We start from the raw sequence: 14,079 nt of genomic DNA on the forward strand, positions 1-14,079 counted from the left end.
AAAGGAAAACCCGATCGGTTCAGCGGTTAGCGAGATCCTTCGCTACAAACAAACAGACAGACATCGTTCTACTTTGTATTATAAATAATTTACTACACCTTGACTTTAGCAAAGAGTGTATGAAATAAATTTAGTTGATATTTCATACTTAGGCTAGGTAATGTCTTACAGCTGATCTTAAATTCATAACGAGAAGAATAAATGAATATCTGATATGAATTACAAAGAACCTTACAACAAGCACTTTCGGCGTAAGTGTCTAATTGAGCATTTAACCTCCCCTCTTCTTTTTTAGATAATTTAGTTTAGATAAGGTTAGGTTATATTAAGTACTAATTAGCTCTATGGGTTAGACAGGTGTTAGGCATAGAAGAAAAAAATACCCCCCCCCCTATTTTTAACAATTGTATTAAAAATAAGTGGAGAAGCTTTAATGCTCGATTGGAACTTTGAGTTAAAGCAGCAAATAATGTCAGCTTATACCAACAACGAAATTAATCCTGGAAAAAATCACGAAACCTATATGTGATTATCAGCTGTATTTTTCATACCTGGAACATATCCATGCAGTTACCAGGTGGAATATGATTGTACCTGGAACATATCCATACAGTTACCAGGTGGAATATAATTATACCTGGAACATATCCATACAGTTACCAGGTGGAATATGAATATACCTGGAACATATCCATACAGTTACCAGGTGGAATATAATTATACCTGGAACATATCCATACAATTACCATTTGGAATATAATTATACCTGGAACATATCCATGCAGTTACCAGGTGGAATTCCCTTGGCCTTCAAAACTTTGCCAGCTTTGTCCCAATACTTCTTGGTCCTGTATGTAAATTTTCTAGTTAAAAGGAGAGAGGAAGGTGACTGAAAAATACAATTTTAACCAAACCTCTACAAACATGCTCACTTATTCATTGGCTACACAAATTTTGGGGTCTTAAAATCTTGATTGTTCGGTTCAGACAAGCATAATTAAATCTATTCAACTAATAGTTTTAATCTTAATCTTTTATCCCTTGAAGTCCCGAGTTAAATTAGAATATTGTATGGAGAGTAAAATAATGCAAAACACTCTTCAATTTCCAAGCAAGAATAGGAATTTTGTCAAACATAATTTGGGGTGTATTGTATACATTACAACTATTTATCGTCCATTGATATTCAGCGTTTTACCTGTTGACCGCTTTGTTTGTGGCTTCTGCCTCTGGAAACATTGTTGACAAAATTCTAAAACATATTCTTATTTTATTAATTTTATTTACTTTGTTTTTAAAAATCAACTCTTCTCTTAGTTACATAGTTGTACATTGGACTGTAAATTTTACTGGAACCAAAAGTTTAAAAAACACAATCTCACAATAATAGGCTTTAAAATTTGGGTTATTTAGTTCAATCTTGATTTGTTCAAACTTTTCCACATGTAAAGGGGTAACCTTTTTATAATTGGACACGTAAATCTATTTATCGTTGTTTTTTCCCTTACCTTTAACTTTTTTCTATTAATTTTGATTATTGTAAAGTTGCAGGACTATAGAAGCTTACCTGAAAACAGGAATTACAATCTGATCCAGGAACTGAATCTGTAATTGTGGTATGAAAGCTCTCTCTCTGTCCATACTCTCTACAGGACGGTTACCCATAGCCTTCTCCAAGTCACCCTAGACATAAATGTACTCTATATGTTTCCACACCAGTTTGGAAAGAAAAAAAGAATCATGGAAAGAAAACGTTGTTGCTGGTTTCGTCGTATTTCATAATAGCTTTTGTTAGTTAATTTTAGGTTAGGTAAATGTTAATGTTTGACACGCAGGGTTATAAAATTGGCTCCGAAAGGGCTAGAAAAAGAAGAAAAGCTACTGTGAAAAGAAAAGAAAAGTGAAAATACGACGAAATCTGCTACTTTCTTTCCATGATCCGAAAATTATGTTAATCTGTATATTTAGTAGTGTATCTATATCCATACTTTTACAAAAACAAGGATGACAACATTCATAAAAGCGAAGCTCTGAAAAGGTAGGACAAACGGACATTAACACTTGTATAATGTCATAACTGAATAATCAGAATGCGAATGTATAAGAGTCAAAGCAAAATTGTAAGTAAATTTGTTGAAAAAATGCTTGATACAGGATAATGATTATAATCATACTTACATTTTTAGGACTTGATTATAGAGTTGCTTCGCTTATAATATTGTACTTTTTTGTCCCAGGAATCAGTATACCAAAAATCAGACCAATCGGATAATTAGGTCACATACAAATTTGTTGTTAAAAATGTAAAAAAAAATCAACATGTTTAAAATAGACGTATGGACATTCTGGTAATGATTATAAAGTTGCTACGCTTTCTAACTCGTACCGAACTATTATAGGAATCACCATGCAAAATTTGAAATCGATAGGACAATTTTAACATGCCTAAATTAACGAAAAAAGCTATTTAAAAAAGTAAAAAAATCAACATATTTAAAATGGACGTACGGACATTTTGGTAATGATTATAGAGTTGCTACGCTTTCTAAATCGTACCTAACTACTACAGGAATCACCATGCAAAATTTGAAATCGATAGGACAATTCTAACATGTCTAAATTAACGAAAAAAGCTATCCGTGACGGACGGACGTACGGACTGACGGACGGACGTACGGACGGACGGACCGACCCTAATTATAGAAAAGCTTCGCTTTAAAAAAAATTAAATACCCTTCTTAAGTAACACAAATTAAGATAAAAATTTTTTTCCTTTTCAATATTTATTGGAAAATCTATTAGATTCAATACCAAAATGAATAGGTTGGTTAGGCCATTATATTGATGGTTTTAGACTATATTATTTCTAGAGATAACGCAAAATGGCACCAAAAAATGACGTCATACTATAAAGTTGTCCAATGAGAGGCCAGTATACATTATAATTGACCAATGGTAAAATATATACTCGCCTCTCATTGGTTTATTTATCGTATGGCGTCATTTTTTTGTGCCATTTTGCCCTGTCTCTTATTTCTAGATGGTTTTAGGCTATTTTACTATACCTGTGTAAAGAACTCTGTGTATATCAGCTTTGCTGTTTGTTTGCTGTTGATCCAATCTTTAGTCTACACATTATCCAGACATCAAAGATCAAGAAGTTAGAATCAAATCTTTATAATAAATTAAAAGGATCTGTGTGTGTGTTTGTGTGTGTCTGATTTGAAGGATGTCGTCTCTCAAAGGTCATAGGAAGTTTTATAACTATTTTAGGTGAGGGTACCAACAACCTCACAAGAGAAATCGAAAAAAAAACATAACTAAACCCATCCAGCGGCGAATTTTTTTTGGTAAACTGCTGATCTTAACATAGATTGAAAAGAAAACATTCTACGTGTCCCTAGAGGCCACTAGGGATGTAGCCGCTAGTATATGCTAAAGTAGTCGGATGTTATATATAAATGTCTTTTAAACACAATAATGCTCACTTAATATCATTGAGCGAAGCTTATTATGAACACATGTTTAAAGGTATTTCTTAGGGGTAAAGGTCCCTTATTATGATATATAGCCTAACGAGAATTAAACTCCCCCATCCCTGTAAGATTGATTTTCGTATTGACTTGTTTTAGGCTATTTTTATTTGAGGCTAGGAGTCAAAGTAAAATAATCATTACATAGCCAAGAAAAGTAAAATTTAATTATAGAACTAATTTTTATAATTTCCATTTAATCTCAAGTGTAATTTTGATATTAACATCTGCTTCAAAAGTACAGACAGATCTGCAGGCCTCCAGGTTGTCTCTGGACAGGTACAAAAAATTTTTTACATACATATTTGAAGATAAAAGATACATATTTTGTTTTATAAGTTGACCTCTAAAAAATTTTCATATTCTACAACAGAAAGTAGTAAGGTTTTTTATGTTTGTCAGTTATGATCTTGCCTACCACCGAACCGTTTGAGTGCTACATTTTAGGAAATCTTCAAATAGGTCCCGGGATGGTTTTAAGTTTTTTTGCTCCCCATCTCTTTACTACCTTTTATGTTATTTTACTTTTTTTCTATTTAATACACTGCAATGAAAAACTATTCTTTTTATTTATTATTCTCTGTCAGACATCTTGTGTTGAAAAAAAGTAATTTGATTATCCCAATATATTGTTTTATAACACCATCAAAAGTGATACAAAAACAATTATTTCAAACAAAATCGTAGCTTCTAAAAATACAAAATTATATAAAACTAAAAATTATATATTAAACAATTGTTAAGCCCAAAAAATTCATTTGGGGGGGGGGGAGGAATAAGGATATTTTTTTCTTGAGACGATTACAATTGAGAGGGTGGGAGGTACCCTCCCTCAAAAAGGCTAAAAACATTCCCTGGATCATCGATTAGTGAGATATTTCAATACAAACCCAAAGACAGACCTTTTTTACAAGTATTTTAATATTTTAAATATTTTTGTAGCACTTTTAGTAGCCTAATTAATGTTAATATATTACATTCACACGATATATCTCATATTTATAAATTATTTTATGTAATTTTTTCATTTACTTTTCATTACAAGAAGAAAATATATATTAGCCCTTGTTAGTAGCGAAGCTACTCTATAATTCACTTTGTCTGTCCGTCAGTCCGTAACGCTATGGGGGAAATGGGATTTACTCAGCTCCTATAAAAGATAGAATGCTGAAAATTTTTGACAACATTTCCATCATTAAGAAGCACAATTAACTTTAAAACATCAATGACGGTCAGACTGCCTTTTTGCAGGTTTTTGGCTACTTTTTTATTTTCCACATTTTCCCTATATCTTTATCTTTGGCGTTTATGATCTGATTTTCAAAATTTTTTCAGTTTAATATATCATAATTAAATTTCCCGTCGTTTGAAGAACACAATAATGACGGTCAGACTGCCTTTTTGCAGGTTTTTGGCTATTTTTTTATTTTCCACATTTTTCCCTATATCTTTGGTGTTTATGGTCAGATTTATAAAAAAAAAATTAGTTTAATATATCATTATTAAATTTCCCGTCGTTTGAAGAAAACACCAATGACGGTCAGTCCCATCCACAAACTTTTGTGCTTCGCTACTTATGGATATTGTCATCCTTGTTAAATTCCGAAAAGTTAAAATATCAACTAAATTATGGAGTTATCGCGTCATGAGCGGTGTACCTCAAAGTTTCTAGTCGAGAACAAAACCCCTCCTTCTTCTTATTTTGAAAAAATTTAAAATAAGTGGGGTAGTTTTTCGTGTAATTGTTTTTGCTTTAAAGGTTAGGTTAGGTTATATTGGTTACAGGGAAGCCCCGCTAAGTTAGACATAAAAAGACTTCATACCCTCACAGCTTTAAATATATGGGGAATTCTTTCAGGGTTCTAAAGGGATAAGACACTGACTGATAAACTGATGTACATCCCCAATGATTATACACAAAATTACCGTTTATGTAGATTACAATAAGTGGTTAAAGCGTTTAGACACTTAACTTAATGATCTAACCAATCAAAACTCAATTAAAGTCTCCAAAGTTTGTATGCCAATGAATAGGCAAACATTATTATAAAACTTTGGGGACCAGTTTAAAAAAACAGCCCAATGTCGGCTTCCTCTCTGGGTTTCTATTCTCGCTCTACACTTATTAAAAGCGTAGCTTTTCTATAATTAGGGTCGGAGATGGATAGCTTTTTTCATTAAGTTAGGCATGTTAGAATTGTCCTATCGATTTCAAATTTTTCATTGTGATTCTTGTAGTAGTTACAATTTAGAAAGCGTAGCAACTCTATAATCATTACCAGAATGTCCGTACATCCATTTTAAACATGTTAAGATTTTACATTTTTAACAACTAATTTTTATGTGATCTAATTATCTAATTGTTCTGATTTTTGGTATACTGATTCCTAGGACAACAAAGTACAATGTTATAAGCAAAGCAACTCTATAATCAGGTCCTAAAAATGTAAGTATGTCCATAAACATTATCCTGTATCAAGAAGTTTTTCAACAAATTTACTCACAATTTTACTTTGACTCTTATTCATTTATATTCTGATTTTTCAGTTTTGACACTATACAAGTGTTGATGTCCGTTTGTCCTACCGTTTCAGAGCTTCGCTTTTATGGATGTTGTCATCCTTATTTTTATAATTTTCACGCAGATGTCTAAATTTCCTGATCTGACAAATCTGAGGCAGTCATGACGAGGCTGCAGAGCAGTGACCGATGTCGGTCATTTGTCCGGTCATAACCAGTCTCCGCCACGCCCACGAGATCGGGCATTATCCTGAAGTATAAATTACTTTTACACCGTAAAATATTTAATTTTTTAATACAATCTATAATACAAAGTAGAATGATGTCTGTCTGTCTGTCCGTCCGTCCGTCTGTCCCTTAAGATCTCGGTAACCACAGAACCGATCGGATCCTACTCTTCAGGGTTTATACCTATTAGTCCTGTGGTGGTTTTATGCTATTTTCTTGGGGGTCTGGGACACCCCCCCCCAAAAAAATGAAAATTTCCTCCCCCCAAAAAAAAATCTGAAAAAAATACACATGAATTATTAGAGGCTAGGGGCGAAGCCGCTAGTCCAATATGCGTTTTTTGTCTGTACGGAAGGATCTTGCTAGCCGCTGAACCGATATTGTTCTCCTTTACAGTTAAGCTTCTTATAGGCCCTGGGAAGGTTTTAAACTATTTTTAGGGAGGGTCTCCTCACCCTCTCCCCCCAAAAAATATTTTTTACTATTTTGAAACTCAAATTTGAAATGGATGAGGTCGACTTTTCCCCCTCCTACCTTAAGTGCCCCTGTAGGCTTCTAGGGGTGCGTAGCCGCCAGTATTGTCATTAAATCTTTTCATGAAAATACCCTTTTTCGAATTTCAATCTTCTGCTAACCTAAAAAGTTACTTTAGGGGCCAAGATAAAGGGTGAGCAAAAAAAATGCGTACCTTTTTAAAATCAAAATTGCGCGGCTTGTGTTAATAGTAGAAAAATGTAACGCATATCGTTAGAACCGTTAGGAAATCTATTTTTTGGAAATATAAAAACGATTCCTGTGCTACGCATAGTTTAGGAGCTATGTGTCAAAATGTCCCAACTGGCTTAAAACTTGACTTGCGAGTAAATCATTAAAGATTAAAGCATACAAAAAAATATGTATCTTTTTAAAGTTGAGATTGCGCGGCTTGTGTTAATATTGGAAAAATGTTATGCATGTCGTTAGAACCACTATGAAGTCTATTTTTTGGAAATATAAGAACCATTACTGTGCATCTTATAGTTTAGGAGCTACGTAGAAGAATGTCCCAACTGACTTAAAACTTGACTTGAGAGTAAATCATTAAGGATAAAAAAAGTGTGTGCAAAAATGCGGACATTTTTAAAATTCAAATTGCTCGGCTTGTGTGAATAGTAGGAAAATGCTATGTATATCATTAGAACCGTCATAAGCTCTATTTTTTGGAAATATAAGTACGATTTTTGTGCTATTTTTAGTTTAGGAGCTGTATTGATAAATGTGAGAAAAGTGGAAAAACTTAATCTTTAATGATTTACTCGCAAGTCAAGTTTTAAGTCAGTTGGGACATTTTACCACATAGCTCATAAATTATACGAAGCACAGGAATCGTTTTTATATTTCCAAAAAATAGACTTCATAGCAGTTCTAATGGTATGCATAACGTTTTTCTACTATTAACACAAGCTGAGCAATGAGAATTTTAAAAATGTACATATTTTTATTTGCATACCCTTTAATTTAATCTCTAATGATTTACTCGCAAGTCAAGTTTTAAGCCAGTTGGGACATTTTACCACATAGCTCCTAAACTATACGTAGCATAGGAATCGTTTTTATGTTTCCAAAAAATAGACTTCCTAACGGTTCTAACAATATGCGTTACATTTTTCTACTGTTAACACAAGCCGCGCAATTTTAATTTTAAAAAGGTACGCATTTTTTTTTGCTCACCCTTTATATATGTACAAAATTTCAGCTCTCTGTCTCTACTGGCGACCTAGCGCCAGGCATGTAAAATATCAACAGATAACGGTAGCACGGCGGTTTTAACAATATCTCAGTAATGTGCAGGTTTTCAGCTCTTCTGCATATTTCAATTTAAACACATAAGGCCAAAGATATTTTACCCAAAAAATCTTTTGTCAAAGTCTACTCTAGACCTAGCGCCAGTCAGTTTTCTAAAATCATGCATTTTATACCTGTGAAAAATGAAATCGCCAGCGCTAGGTGTAGAGTAGACTTTGACAAAAGATTTTTGGGATATCATATCTTAGGCCTTATGTGTTTAAGTTGAAATATGCAGAACACCTAAATTCACCTTCCAAACCATTCTCTAGGCATTTTAATTTTTTTTTTAGAAATAACGGGATTTCAAAACTGCCTTTTGAAAAGGCCTAAAAAATATTTTTTCACTGTATATAGTTACAACTTATTAAGATATTATTCTCAGTTAAAAAAAAATTGGCGCTTCCAGCACCAAAACCGGCAAAAACAGGCAGTTAAACTTCTGAACCCCTACTTAACCCCCTGACAGACCCCCCCTCTATCTCGGCTCCTGTTACAGATAGAGACGTAAAACTTTTTTCTGGTTGTTCATGTGTATTTTTAGACAATTACTTTTTCTAGTCATACTGGTCAGACCGCTCCTTATCCGCTTTTTAGCGTCCAGCCGCTAAATATTAAAACAGCTGTAGAGCGGCCAATTTTAAAGCTAAGAAAACCAAATTTTATGACAAACTATTATTTTTTAGAATAAAAAAATACCTTTTTTGACCATCGCTGAAAAACAACAAATAACGGAAACCGCCAATTTTGGTGGTAAAACGGCCAATTTTAAAGCTAAGAAAACCAAATTTTATGACAAACTATTATTTTTTAACGGCCAATTTAAAGCTAAGAAACCCAAATTTTATGACAAACTATTATTTTTTATAATAAAAAAATACCTTTTCTGATTATCGCCAAAAAAAGACAAATAACGGAAACCGCCAATTTTGGCGGTAAGACGGCGGTTGGCGGCGCTAAATAATATTTTTATCTGTTTATAGTTACAACTTTTTAAGATATTATTCTCAGTTAAAAAAAAAAATTGGCGCTTCCAGCACCCAAACCGGCAAAAACAGGCAGTTAAACTTCTGTATCCCTACATAACCCCATAACAGACCCCCCTCTATCTCGGCTTCTGTTACAGATAGAGACGTAAAACTTTTTTCTGTTGGTTCATGTGTACTTTAAGAGAAAATTACTTTTTCTAGTCATAGTGGTCAGACTGCTCATTATCCGCTTTTTAGCTGCCAGCTGCTAAATATTAAAAAAGCTGTAGAGCGGCCAATTTTAAAGCTAGGAAAACCAAATTTTATGACGAGCATTTATTTTTCATAACAAAAAAAACGACAAATAACGGAAACCGCCAATTTCGGCGGTAAAACGGCGGTTGGCGGCGCTAGTTTTATCTGTTTATGATCACAATAAAGACTACATACAAAAATTGGCTGGTCTAGAGCTGGTCTAGAACTCCGCTACTGGCAGCTTAAAAACGGCAAAACTACAGGTAGGAAATAAAAAAACAGTTAAAAATCGGTCAAGTGGCCAAACGGTCATGGCCTTACTATTCACGGAAGTTTATTATTACTCAAGAATTAATATATATTTTTTAAAAAATTTAATTGATTTGAAGCTTACATGGACTGCCGCCACTGGCTGCGGTCAGCTGGAAACAACAGCTGATTTTTAAAAAAAATTTAATATGTCATGTAGGCATGTAAGATAAGCTTAATTTTACAATTTTAAGTCTATGAGTAAAAAAATAAATACACTGGAGCCATTCAAAGTTATTTGAAGACTCGGAGGATTATATCCTGCTGGATCATACCTGAACACCTAATTTTCATCTTATTTTTTACTAAGGTTGATTAAATATTACAAAAGTAATTACAAAAGAGTTGTCCTTACTTCTGATCTTAGAGCTTTGTCTTTATGGATGTTGTCATCCTATTTTTTGCCTGTATTTAATCACTTATTAATGTTGTCATCATTGTCATATTATTTGATAAAAATATTAATGCTTTACAAATAAAATTTATAGAGAAGATCATCTTGATGTTTTTAATAATTAGATTTGTATATTTTGATTTTGTTGTTAACCCTTTGTAGACAAATTGATAATACTTCTAAATGTTATTTTTTTTAAATTGTCTGCGTCTGGCATCTGACTAAAATAAAAATCTATTACATTAGTTTAAACAATTAACTGTCTTGACCCTTTCCAGACCTTAATCAGCCAATTTTTGTATGTAGTCTTTTATTGTGATCATAAACAGCTAAAAATATTAATTGGCGCCGCCAACCGCCATTTTACCGCTGAAATTGGCGGTTTCCGTTACTTGTTGTTTTTTGGCGATGGTCAGAAAAAGCATTTTTTTTGTTATGAAAAATAATTGCTCGTCATAAAATTTGGTTTTCCTAGCTTTAAAATTGGCTGCTCTACAGCTTTTTTAATATTTAGCGGCTGGCTGCTAAAATGCGGATAAGAAGCAGTCTGAAGCCTAAGATATTATTTAGCGCCGCCAACCGCCGTCTCACCGCCAAAATTGGCGGTTTCCGTTATTTGTCGTTTTTTGGCGATGATCAGAAAAGGTATTTTTTTATTATAAAAAATAATAGTTTGTCATAAAATTTGGTTTTCTTAGCTTTAAAATTGGCCGTTTTACCGCCAAAATTGGCGGTTTCCGTTATTTGTCATTTTTTGGCGATGGTCAAAAAAGGTATTTTTTTATTATAAAAAATAATAATTTGTCATAAAATTTGGTTTTCTTAGCTTTAAAATTGGCTGCTCTACAGCTGTTTTAATATTTAGCGGCTGGACGCTAAAAAGCGGATAAGGAGCGGTCTGACTGCTATGACTAGAAAAAGCAATTGTCTAAAAATACACATGAACAACCAGAAAAAAGTTTTACGTCTCTATCTGTAACAGGAGCCGAGATAGGGGGGGGGGGTCTGTCAGGGGGTTATGTAGGGGTTCAGAAGTTTAACTGCCTGTTTTTGCCAGTTTTGGTGCTGGAAGCGCCAATTTTTTTTTAACTGAGAATAATATCTTAATAAGTTGTAACTATATACAGTGAAAAAAGGGACAAAAAAAGATATTTTTTAGGCCTTTTCAAAAGGCAGTTTTGAAATCCCGTTATTTCTAAAAAAAAATTAAAATGCTTAGAGAATGGTTTGGAAGGTGAATTTAGGTGTTCTGCATATTTCAACTTAAACACATAAGGCCTAAGATATGATATCCCAAAAATCTTTTGTCAAAGTCTACTCTACACCTAGCGCTGGCGATTTCATTTTTCACAGGTATAAAATGCATGATTTTAGAAAACTGACTGGCGCTAGGTCTAGAGTAGACTTTGACACAAGATTTTTTGGATAAAATATCTTTGGCCTTATGTGTTTAAATTGAAATATGCAGAAGAGCTGAAAACCTGCACATTACTGAGATATTGTTAAAACCGCCGTGCTACCGTTATCTGTTGATATTTTACATGCCTGGCGCTAGGTCGCCAGTAGAGATAAAGAGCTGAAATTTTGTACATATATTTCTAGGCCCCTAAAGTAACTTTTTAGGTTTGCAGAAGATTGAAATTCGAAAGTGGGTATTTTCATGAAAAGATCTAATTGTCATAAATCATTTAAAGTACAATAATAAGTAAAATAAAGGTACATAGTATTTCACTTTATTAGAAATGTAGACACTAAACCTTGTGTTTGCAAAGAAAAATTATATTTATTGTACTAACCTGAGATGATGGGCTACGTCAGTGGCTAGAATATTATCACGAAGCAGGTCTAAACAATCGGTATACTCCTAAAAATTTCAATCATATGTCAAAATATATTACACAATACAGTACATATCAAAGTTATAGGTGGAAAACTTTGAACTGGGCAATCAAAAGTCTATTAAAGTTTGCCCCCTAAGAGATAAAGCCAACGAATAAGAAAGGATTTGTAGCTGTGTTTAGTTTCCCGGGAAAATGGGGAAAGATGTCACCACTTTTGGCCTACCTATTCTATTGACGTCATAGTGGAGGGAAAGACAAAGGGAAGAAATTCCCTAGAAAAGAGATGGGGTATAGTGTATTTGCAGACGTCAATAGAATAGGGAGGCCAAAAGCAGTTATATCTATCCCCATTTTGCTAGGGCACTATAGACAGCTATGATGATGCTTATATGACTTAGAGCACAAATTATGTTTGTTAATGTATATTCATTGATATTTTAATTCCTGTTCACACCTATATAAAGATTACATCATTGCAATGCAAATTTTACTGCAAATTTACTACTTTTTGCATTTTTAAACAAGATTTATAAGAGAAACCCACTTATTTAATATAGGCCCCTTTATTAGATAAAAATCTTAATATATTTGTTGGTGACTTCGCCCCAAGCATTTAGGTGCTCGTATGGGGAGGGAGTAGGTAGAAAAATAGACAAAAACCAGTCCCAAAAGTTAGATTTAGCAATAGCCCATTTACTTAAGACTTGTAATATCGTTTTCAAACTTTGCATGATGATTCCTGTAACAGTTAGGTACAATTTAGAAAGCGTAGCAACTCTATAATAGTTACGTACGTTCATTTAAAACATGCGGTTGCGGATTTTGAGCTTTTTAAAAATATTTTTGTATCATATAATTATCCTATTAATTTGTTATTTTTAATAATAATTTCTAGGACAACAAGATCCAAAATTATATGCGAAGCATCTCTATAATAAAATCCATAAAATAGAAGTATGTCCTTCTATAGTATCTTAAGCAATTTTGACAAATTTATTTACAATTTTGTTTAGACTAACAAACCAATGTTCTGCTTTTAAAGTTATATCACTCTACAAGAGTTATTCTTTGTTAGTCTTTCCATCTGAATTTAGGGCTTCCCTTATATTGATGTTGTCATCCTTGTTAATATTAAAGTTATGTGGAATGTTAGTCTAAACTAAATTCTTAAGGTTAAATTTAAACTTTCAGATTTAAAAAGCGGGTTTAAAACTTTAAAAAAGATTTTGTGATGATATTCTATCTACAGCCTTTTAGCATAATATAAACATTCTGTCAGCCAGAATTTTAAAGGATTTTTCAATATACTCTAGAATTAACTTTGTTCGTCTAGATTTAGAATAACTTGCGGTTAAAATATAAATTTTTAGGGACGATTTCTCTTTGGAAGGTGGTGGTATCCTCCTCTAAAATAGTTATAAACCTTCAAAGGATCTATGAGAAGCTATCCTGTAAAGGAGAACCATATCGCTTCAGCGTTTAGGGAGAATCTTTGCCTCAGACAAAAATGCTTACTACTTTATATATTAGGATACATGTGCTATGTATATCTTTCAAAACAATTTGTTATAAGGCTCTTAATGATTTCTTATGGATAAATGTCATTCTTGTTAATGTACAATTTTACAGGAGAGAGGGGGGAAAATGGGCTGTTTATTACACTAGTCCCCAAAGTTTAATTATAACGTATTCTTATTCGATGACTTAATAACTTTGGGGACTTGGTGAATTTTGATTGGTTGGTTTATTAAGTTAAGAGTTCTAACGTTTTTACCACTGATTTTAATCTAGAAAATTTTGTGTATCATCATTAGGGATGTAATTAAATTTGTTGTCCATTGCCTTATCCCTTTAGATCTCTGAAATTTTAATCTTAATATTTTTATATGTATAAAATATCTTCATTCATTGCAAGACGTAAATAATATGGAATAATAAAAAACAAAATTAATTTAAATATTCTTTTTAATTTTTTGTATAAATTGATACACATTCCCAATGATAATAAACAAAATTATCCCTTCTGTAGACTAAAACTATTAGTTGAAATGAAGCTTTACAAAGTGTTTCTAAAAATCAGCCATGTGATGTGATAAAAATGAGGGATTATCCATCTCTTTTTATGGGGTTACTTTCCCACTTCTCCTCCCATCGCTTATTTTTATGACGTCAATGCGGATTTTTTTAGGCACTTTGTTGGAAGTTTG

At 32.8% G+C, this 14,079-nt stretch overlaps 1 protein-coding gene across 2 annotated transcripts in view; it reads right to left on the reverse strand.

Moving 5' to 3' along the window:
- Nucleotides 1-14,079, reverse strand: part of LOC145333435 (cGMP-dependent 3',5'-cyclic phosphodiesterase-like) — a 94,770-nt gene that overhangs the window by 4,823 nt on the left and 75,868 nt on the right. For both annotated transcript variants that reach the window (XM_080178578.1, XM_080178576.1), the window contains 6 exons: nucleotides 11,828-11,895; nucleotides 6,192-6,303; nucleotides 3,066-3,128; nucleotides 1,568-1,683; nucleotides 1,199-1,252; nucleotides 767-848 (listed from right to left, as the gene is read on the reverse strand). In XM_080178578.1, the coding sequence (XP_080034704.1) occupies nucleotides 767-848; nucleotides 1,199-1,252; nucleotides 1,568-1,683; nucleotides 3,066-3,128; nucleotides 6,192-6,303; nucleotides 11,828-11,895 (495 nt within the window). The remainder of the gene's footprint in view (nucleotides 1-766; nucleotides 849-1,198; nucleotides 1,253-1,567; nucleotides 1,684-3,065; nucleotides 3,129-6,191; nucleotides 6,304-11,827; nucleotides 11,896-14,079) is intronic.

This window comes from Acartia tonsa, chromosome 12 (genome assembly GCF_053477335.1).
Source record: "Acartia tonsa isolate MP-2025a chromosome 12, ASM5347733v1, whole genome shotgun sequence".
NCBI classification, from domain to species: domain Eukaryota; kingdom Metazoa; phylum Arthropoda; class Copepoda; order Calanoida; family Acartiidae; genus Acartia; species Acartia tonsa.